This window comes from Papaver somniferum, chromosome 6 (assembly GCF_003573695.1).
Source record: "Papaver somniferum cultivar HN1 chromosome 6, ASM357369v1, whole genome shotgun sequence".
In the NCBI taxonomy this organism is placed as follows: domain Eukaryota; kingdom Viridiplantae; phylum Streptophyta; class Magnoliopsida; order Ranunculales; family Papaveraceae; genus Papaver; species Papaver somniferum.
Window position 1 is genome coordinate 62,945,992 of NC_039363.1, and position 9,669 is coordinate 62,955,660.

General features: G+C 35.3%; 2 protein-coding genes across 2 annotated transcripts; both read left to right on the forward strand.

Moving 5' to 3' along the window:
- The first annotated feature begins 681 nt into the window (after nt 1-681).
- On the forward strand, nt 682-4,399 carry LOC113285715 (topless-related protein 1-like). Its single transcript, XM_026534489.1, has 14 exons — nt 682-751; nt 923-1,020; nt 1,106-1,284; nt 1,466-1,579; nt 1,662-1,821; nt 1,949-2,138; nt 2,335-2,463; nt 2,654-2,746; nt 2,832-3,011; nt 3,111-3,239; nt 3,328-3,423; nt 3,535-3,717; nt 3,815-3,981; nt 4,212-4,399. The coding sequence occupies exons 8-14, from the start codon at nt 2,666-2,668 to the stop codon at nt 4,315-4,317; spliced, it is 942 nt and encodes a 313-aa protein (XP_026390274.1). The 5' UTR covers nt 682-751; nt 923-1,020; nt 1,106-1,284; nt 1,466-1,579; nt 1,662-1,821; nt 1,949-2,138; nt 2,335-2,463; nt 2,654-2,665; the 3' UTR covers nt 4,318-4,399.
- Nucleotides 4,400-5,348: 949 nt separating this feature from the next.
- Nucleotides 5,349-5,777, forward strand: LOC113290856 (glycine-rich cell wall structural protein 1.0-like). The gene has a single exon (XM_026540445.1). The coding sequence runs from the start codon at nt 5,349-5,351 to the stop codon at nt 5,775-5,777; it is 429 nt and encodes a 142-aa protein (XP_026396230.1).
- Nucleotides 5,778-9,669: the final 3,892 nt, after the last annotated feature.

Genomic DNA, 9,669 nt, shown 5'->3' on the forward strand with positions numbered 1-9,669 from the left:
TCTATTTGTTTGAGTAAGAATTGAATCGAGAAAGAGAGATATAACTCTTTGATATACTTTATTAAAATTGAAACTAGTTGATTCTCTTATAAGTATATTAGAGTTTGTCCATACAGATTGCTAATCGAAATATTGAGTGTGGTTGTTGTACCCCACTTTTCACCTTCCCCCTATTTAATTATTACTTACTCCGCCAAATTCACTGTAGTACTGGAAAATTACACAAAAACTATCATTTCCCTACTCTATAAGGTGGATCAGATATGAACCGTTTTTACATGTATCTAAAAAATATCACTATATTTAAACAACATGGAAGACCATGGTGGTTGGATTTCACTACAATTAAATTGTAGGGAACGAAATCACTTAGCACAGTGCTTGGCCCAGTCCTATATTGCGGTTGGGAATAAAATTCATAACCTGATATACCCCAGTCCCGAGAGTTTTTGGGAATCTTAATAATCCTTGTAATTCCTGATTACTCCCTGAGTCCCCACCCCGCCCACCCCACCAATCTTTCTCCCTGAATTCTTTCCGGAGACCGTTTTATGTATAAAACCCTTGATAGAGACTAAAGACTTTCCCTACCTCTTTTCGATAAATCAGCGGACTTATCACACGATACGCAACAGCGACTATAAACCCCTTGTTTTCTTTTATCACCCCTGACTCTCTCTATAAACAAATTCCCCAGAAATACTTTCTCCGAAAAGAAGACATTCGATCTTTTCTTTCTTCATCTTCTCAGGTTATTAGTTTCTCTTTATTTCCCTCTAATCAAGTTTTTTTAACATTTTTCAATACATTTTTCTTGTTAAACTCTTAATTCCCTTAGTAATTTACTCATATATTCTTGGTTAGGAATAATCTTTAATTCGCAGGTATTAAAACCTTAGATTTTCTTGTTGTTTTTTTGCAGAAAGAAATGAGTAGAATAATGTCGAATTCTGAGAAGGAGGCGTTGTTTATGATACTACAGGCTCTCTATGAAGTGCATTATGAAAAGACTGCTCACAAGTAAGCTTTTCTTTCGAAATCTTGAACATGTTTTTGATATTTTGTCAATTTGAGATTAAATTTTTGTTGTTGTTTTGAACAATAGGTTTGAGCAAGAATCTGGTATTTTCTTTAACATCGAGTATTTCGAAAATGAATTACGAAATGGCAATTGGGATCAAGTTGAGAATTACCTTCTTGTTTTACTGAGTTAACCAGCAATCAACACTCGGTTAAGCTTTTCTTTGAAATTAGGAAACAAAGGTACTTGGAGGCATTAGACAGGTATATAATCATTCACCGGAATTATCAATTACTTCCTATGTCTCGGGAAAAGTGACACTTTCACTTTTTCAATTTGATCTAGTTTAGGCAAAGTGTCAAAGTGAAAGTATCACTTTTCCTTGGACGGAGGTATTATGTGTCAGAATGCTGCTATGAATGAATACTGATTAATGTAAAATAGGAAGCAAACTGAAAAGGCTATGGATATGCTGGTAAAGGACTTGAAGGTTTTTAAGACATTTGACGAAAAGGTGTATTCGGATATGACCGGACTCTTGGGATTGGCGAACTTCAGGTAGTATATTTGTGAAAATTATTGTGGTCAGTGCAGGCAGTTGAATCATAGTGCAATATTTATCTCATTATTGTGTGCGCAGGGAAAATGAGCTCCTTAAGATGTATGTCGATGAAAATTTCTACACATGCAATTTTGTTCGATGCAGCCAAGGATTTGATTCAAGCTAATCCACTTTTCAAGGACAAGTTGGAATTTCCTATTCTTGTGGAGTCGAGACTAGAATCTCTCTATAACCAGAGGTACCTTAATTGTCTATTTTATATGTATTGAGACATTTTGTTTTCTGTACAAGACAGAAAGAATGGTTTGTAAGTCTATGTTTGTTACCAACCAGTAATTGATATAAATATGTAATGATTAATGTAGCTTGATTAGGCAGATCCTCCCTCCTCAACAGGAGGAGAACCTGATGTCCAATCCCTTTCCATTGAGACTCGTCCCTCAACTGGAGGAGAATCTGAAGTCCAATCCCTTTGGATTAAGACCCGTCACTGCAAGTTATGCATATCGTAACATACAAAACAATGAAGGTGTAGCTTCATTCGCGAAATATCAGGTACGGAATCTGGTTTACTCATTATGGTTTATCATGTATGTATTATTGTTCCTGGAGATTTTGATAATTGTAATGTTGCTTTGTATTACATTTACGCGTTTTTTTTTTACTGTTATCATAACCTTCATATTTAGAATATTTAGATCATTGTAATCAAACCCAGTAATTTGGACAATATCAAATTGGATTTTGCTAGAACTCTGAGAATGCATGGCTTAAACTGGCCAAGGCAGCTGATGAGGTCACTATTACCGGTATCAGTGAAATTAAGGAACAGGGTCAATGTTGATCTTTGCGTCTTCCTGATAAATTGAAATGTAACAAGGTAGCGTTCTCTCTTAGTATTTTGAACCTGATTTCGAATACTGATTATGTTTTTGTTTCTATTTGTCATTGCAATTACTTGACAATTGGGTCTCTTTTTCTTGTAATTCTGAAATATGCTATTGTATTATTACAATTATCCAAAAGCCAATTTGATTTATGCTAAATCATGTCCTTATATGAATTTTCAGATATCAAGGTTGATGTATGCTAATTCAGGTCGTTCTATATTAGCGCTAGCATCAAACGCCATGCATCTTCTTTGGAAATGGGAGAAAACTGAGGTAATATGTTTAGCAAGTTACTGTCCCCTGTGAAAGTTAAAACATGGTTACAGTGGATTTTATGGTAACATGCTTTGTTTTATAGGCGTCAGCCAGTGTTTGCCCTGAAATATGGGAACCGAGAAGTGGTAAGCTGATGGTGAATGACTTAGAAGATGTTACCAATAAAGAAACTGAGCCTTGTTTCTGTATGTCGAATAATGAAGTTCATCTGATTTCAACATCGGGTGGAAAGATTTCTGTCTTCTCAACGGCAACATTTGAGGTAATCTAGCAAACAATTGCGTCAGTATTTTACTATGGGTTTTGTATAATGCTCTAGATTTTGATACATTGTTTCTTGATTTCTTACGGTACGACATAGAGATTGAGTGCATTCATGCCCCCACCACCTGCGTGTACTTGTCTCATTTTCTACCCCGAAGACAACAACATATTGATTATCGGCGCAGAGGATTCAAACATCATGATATATGATCTCCGTAAAAATGCGGTATGGTTATTTGCATACGGATACAAATAATTGTCTACATTATGCTGATCTAGTTAAAAAGTCGCCGTATTTTTCCTTTTTGTTGCAGATTATTGAAACTCTTAAAGGTCACTTGAAGAAAATCACAGGTTTGGCATATTCTAAAGAACTGAAAGTGCTAGTTTCATTGGTTGCAGAGACTCAAGTTCGTATTGTGTTTCATGGCTTTTCTCTAAAAGTGTTTTAATTATTTGTTTAGGCATCAAAGATTTTCCTGTGTCGCGCATATAATATTAGATCATGTTATGTGGTGTAGATTTGTGTGTGGAAATGCGATACATGGGATAAGCAGAACACAGCAGCCTTGCAAATTCCAGCTGGGAGAAATTCTGCTTCAGCTATTGGTGTACAATATCAGAATGATCAGATTCATTTCCTTGTGGTGCATCAAATGCACCTTGCTATATACGAAACAGCAATCTTGAAGCGTGTTAAACAGGTAAATTTTATCCTTCAAATTGAGTTATGTATATATCAATTTAACTCTAAAGCATTTGGTTTGGTTCAACTTATTTCTATTTTTTGTTTCTTTGCAGTGGGTTGTGCCTAAATCTTCTGCGCATATCACTGATGCAACATTGTCCAGCAAAAGTGAAATGATATTTGCCAGTTTTCTTGATGCAACCATTTTAATTTTTGGAGTTGCAAACCTTCAACCTGTGTGGCGCATTCAACCATCTGCATATCTCCATGCAATTTCGAGGTACTAAAATTTGTTATTTTGCTTCACGGATTGGTTAATTTGTATAGTAATAGGAATACCAGGTAGCCATATGTTAACTGATAAAGCTAAATCTGTGAAAAAGATAGGCCACCACAACAAGCATTCTAGTGACTGAGTAGTTATATTTAAGAAGACGTTTGTGTAAGGCATCAGTAATCGCCTTCTGCAATTATTAATGTGATTATAGTTTTTGTTTTCTTGTATTGCAGCCCCAATGTTTACCCGACTGCGATTGATGCTCATCCAACAAAGAATCAGTTTGCATTAGGACTGTCAGATGGTGGTGTTTGTGTCATAGAGCCCCTTCGCTCATAGTACAAAAATAGGTAACCACTACTGCAGTACCAGCTGTTAATAATGTATGTATCTCAATGTCCGCGATCATTCTTAATGGAAGTTGCTAGTTCTGAATGTAAAAAACCAATCATTTTAAATCGATAAGTTCAGAGTTGCGAGTAAAATTCGAAATTGTAAAAATCAACATGATTTTTTTCTTTTTTTTTTTATATAGAATGACCTTGGATATGTATTTTATAGATCCAATATAAACAGTTGTCCAAGTAAACAGAGATTATGTACTAATATACAGTTCTTTTCTTCCGTTGATCGATATTCTTACTACTCCTTTCCTTATTATAGATTCATACTCAGCTTATGTAGTTTGGTTTGACCATCACTCTACTCGAAATTCATTTATTAGTCTCGGGTTTTATTAGAGTGCTTTCCAGGCACAACAGAAATTGTCAGTCATAATTCCAAGAACGGGGTTCGCAATTCCTTAAATTCTCATATAAATGAGGGCGGAAAGAGTACATATCATTTCTCAAACTTTGTACCTCGGGGTGCTTTCTCAACGATTCAGAAATGACTTTCCCACTTCCAAGAATGACTTTTCTAAAATAACCGTTCATGCTTTGAGAATAAGTCGATTCAACAGCTATAGCAAAATAACATTATCTCCGGCTTGAAAACTTCCTGGACATTGTCGATAAAGTTAAAACGTGCACGTTTAGCTAATAATTTGATGACTTTAGGATCCTAGGCATTTGTATATATAAGCAAGTCAGTTTCTACATTTAAGGTTCAAAAGTCGGACTTTTCGAATTTCAGACTCCGTTGGCAGAAAAAAACTGCGAACTCTACAATTATACATACATTAGTTGTCCATTGATCAAGTGCTAGTAGATCTCTCGATCAATTTCTATTTTGATCGGTAACTGCTCGTTGATATTCTCAATAATAACTAATCAACCATGAAGCCATCTGTTGCAAAACTTTTTCTTTCTTCTCTTCTCCTCCTCTTCTTCAATCTAATTCTCACATTAACGTCCCCAACATATACAACCATGGTTTCAGCTTATGAAAACCCTGATAATCGATACAACAAAACCATTTATCACTCTATCAAAGCAGGAGGTGGCGGAGGTTCTAGCGGTGGTGGTGGTCGTGGCGGCGGCGGCGGCGGAAGTTCCAGTGGCGGTGGTGGTCGTGGCGGCGGTGGAAGTCCCAGTGGTGGTCGTGGAGGCAGCAGTGGTACTGGTTCCAGGGGAAGTGGTGGTGGTCGGGCCGGCAGTGGTAGTACTGGTTTGAGTGGAACGAGTACCGGTGGGGTTATTGGAGGAGGAGTTATTGGGAGTTCAGGTCGTGGAGATGGAGGCACTAATAATCGTGATGGTCGCAGTGTCAGCTCTGCTGTTGATAATGGTTTGCCTCTTATTGTTGTGGTGACTGCCGTCACAACTTCTCTGATCGTCTCGTTCTCATCCTTCATCTAAAGGTGGAAGAAACCTGAATAAGAGCTGTATCAACTCATTCTTTGTTGTGCATAAATAAAGAAAATGAAAAGTAAAAAAAAATAGGGTGCAGTTAGCGGGCTTCCGATCCTTCTTTTATTTTGTTTTTGTCTTCTATTTTCATGGAAGTATACACTTATTATAAACATGTAAATATAGTTGTTTTTGTTTTTCCTTTTTTATAATACAAAGCATATATAATTTTTTTATATTTTTTCTTATCATTTATAGTTTCTTGATTTAATTGAAGCGTTTGTGTACATAATCCAAGTAGTGTTTATTATAATTATAAATTTAGCGTAATTCAAGTGTTCATTAATGTTTGTCTGATATTTAATGGAAAATCAAACCTGAGGGATCGGAAGAAAAAAAAACTCGAAAACAAATAAACTAGATTCAGGCTCAACAAGTTTGCAATCTATCTATCTATCTAACTAGATGATAATTGAAACTTAATACTTGATTCTCCTTCATTCTGGCCCCACAAAATGCTGATGTGGATGGATAACTTTGGTGTGAGTATTCACAAATAGAGCCCTCTCATTTACTCTAGCCCCAAAGAATTGAAAGTGAAAATTTGTTCAAATCGGTTTACACCAACAACTACCGCATTTCCTCACTTCTATCAGCAGAACTACCCACGTAAAATATTTGAACAAATCGCATTCTCAATCACCATGAACTCACACGACGATTTATTTCTCTCCTCTTCCCCTAAAAGTACTATCTTATCGATTTTCTACTGACAAAAAAAGATCCATTTGATTTTGAGATGTTAATACCTTCTATTGATGATCCATGGATCCGATTTCGATTGAAGCTATGCAATTGGTTTCATATTTTTCATTTAACAAAGATCAAATTTAGGGTATGGAAGGTATGGAATTTGTTTCTTACTTTCCATTTGACCCAGATCAATCTAGGATTTAAAATTATCAGCTAATTTTGTTTTTAATTTTATGTTTAGTATATAATCACGGGAATATTAACCTGAAGATCGTAGTATTTTTTTCTCAGGATCTGATGGAAGGAAAGAAAGAGTTAAAATTGAAGAGTTCATCCGAATTGACTGGTTCAAATGATGTTGCTGCTACAAAAGTGATTTCGCTGCAATTTCAAAATGGGGCATGCATTCTCTATTGATATAATTAGTCTTAATATAAAATATTTATTACCTACTTTTTGTTTCATGATATTTCTTAATATATGATTCTGATTCAATGTTTTATCTTCGCCGTTCTTTATTTCTATTTTGTAGGTAAAATATGATGAATAAACATATCATTTTGCAAAAGTATCAATTGGCTTGGTAAAATAGGTATCATTTGTTTTGATCTTTCATTATACTTCATCCGAAGGAATTTGGTAGATTGTTTTGCTTCCAAATTGGTTTTGTTACAGGTTTAAATCAAACCATTTGTAGTTGTTACAGTTTATTCACCCAATTCATTATCAGACCACAAGAGGAAGCTCAAGGAGGAATCCGCCTGCTTATCATTTGTTCTACACTTGCTTGAATCTTTGGAAATTAGTGCGTTCTATTTATTATTATATATAAGGCGCATTTGGGTTGAGTATACATGTATTGAACCTTGGACCTCTGTACAAGAACTTAGAGATGCAATGTTAATTTTCAGCAGGTTGCCTGCATCAAGAATGAATCCCCAAGGTATAAAGAGATTTCCTTTCTGATTTAATAATGGTTTGATTTGTCAGCAGTTGTAGTTAAGGTGTTGCATATCTTTATATTTATACTGACAATGTTTCTGAACCATATGAATGTTTCCCATCATGTAGTGCTACGAAATTGTTAATGATCCTGACAGAAACAACTTGCCTTGTCATAAGGAAAAATTGGCCTTTTAGTAAGAATTTGTTCATTTAAAATTTTATAGCTATTGCTTCCATTTGATACAAGGAAAATATTTGTATTCACTCAACTTTAGGGGTATCAAGAACAAAGCATATTGTTAAAGTTGTTGCTTTTATGTTGAATATTTCGATATAAGGTTTTTACTACTAGATTGCTCATGAAAGACAATTTTACACTTTTCTTCTAGTTACGCTATTAAAAGTCTTCAGTCCTTTCATATAAAATTTCATTTACAGAATCTGTTTGTTGATGAGGTTAGTAAAGGTTTCTGCTCAAGTCAGCTTTTATCTAAAAATACAGTTATTTGGTTAAATCCATTGTTCCAAGGTGAAATTAGTATGACCAATCATAGTAAAATTGGCTGATATGAGTTAGTGCTAAAGTACATATTAGAATGCAGGACATGTGTTTGAGCCTCAACATTTTTCTAAGCTAGAATACCCGAAAACTGTGGGTTATAGTGACTTTCCATTCCCAACATGCGCAAGCTCCAGTGGGTATGATTATCTGACTTCGGTGTCTTGATAAGTAGAATGAAACCAGACTAAAATGGCTAAAAATTAAATAAGCTTAGTTATAACTACAAAGAATTTCATCAGGTTGAACGTATTTGGCATACAGTGTGTACAATGCCGAGATTAATAGGTCTCTAATGACATTCCAGTTCCAGCTTTGTTTTTATCTTTTTGGCGGGGTCCTCTTTTGCCATAGGTGGATTTTAGGATTGACCAGTTTCACCAAAGACTTGGTGGTAGTGGAGGAGCCATACATTAAATATGAGGGGTACTAAAAGAAAATTTTATATAAAACGTGTTCCCTAGGTGGTCTAAATCTAGAAGTTAAGTGGACTAAATGCAAGTTCTACTATAAAATAAAGGGTTTTTCTTATGGTTTGGGAAATTTTAGGGGGGCTAGAGCCAGGGTTAGTGAACCCTTGGCTCCGTCCCTGCTTGGTGGCCATTGGCCGATGGGCAACTTACCCATAAAGAGCTTTGTCGGTTTCGTGTTAAGAGTAGTTAAGTGTTCCCTAATTTTGTGAAAAAAAATCACCAGCCCAGAGGCCCCAGACCACAACATTATTTTGGTTCTGCAACCGAAGGCGAGGAGGTATATTAGAGTACCAAAACAATTATAATTTAAAGGAAACGAATAATCAAACACTGAATCCTATATTCTAGAACCCGCAACATGATTGAGAAAATCAAATTCCCTGCAGATTCGCATATGAAATGTTATCTGTGTACACTGTCTCAAGATGGAAAACCAAAATTCCTAAAGATGAGGGAAAGAATGGCATACCAAAGCAGTGCCAGTTATACCATCAGTTATTCTATACTCATCACGGACATACTACAACGATGAAGATGGGGATTAAGAAATCTAAAAATACCTCGTATATAGATTGGTTGATTTAAATGATGACTTATCATAGGGGTTCAGGGAACTTTTTTTGAGCCATATCACTACGTTTTCCCGGTGCGAAGCACGGGTTACTATCTAGTTTAAGATGATTAGCATCCCATAATAGCCTTCCAAGCATAGTCGATTCTGAGTCTAGAAAAGTGATGTGCAAACTTGATCAAACAGGTTTTTAAAACAATCATGAAATTTATCCAAACTCAAAATTAGGTTCTTCCGGAACCAATTGAGGTGGAGTCCATATTGCAAAGTTTTAAACTTAAATGATTTATATTTTTCTACTTTAAATATTTGTATATACAATATCTAATAAGATATGTCGTGAGATAGATGAAGTGTTATCTTCTTCTTTTTCTTGAACAATTATCTACGATTGATTACAAAATAGTAGTACAAGATTCAACAAAAAAAGGAACAAAAAAAACACTCATTCCGAAACCATGATTTGTCTTCTTAAGAATTATTTGTCCACCGTAAATTTGTGATGATACTGCAAACTAAGAATATGATTATTCTATATGTGCTCCTCTTTGGTAATTAGAAATACGTCATCTCTGCAACCTCTTTCATTTTGTTTTCTAG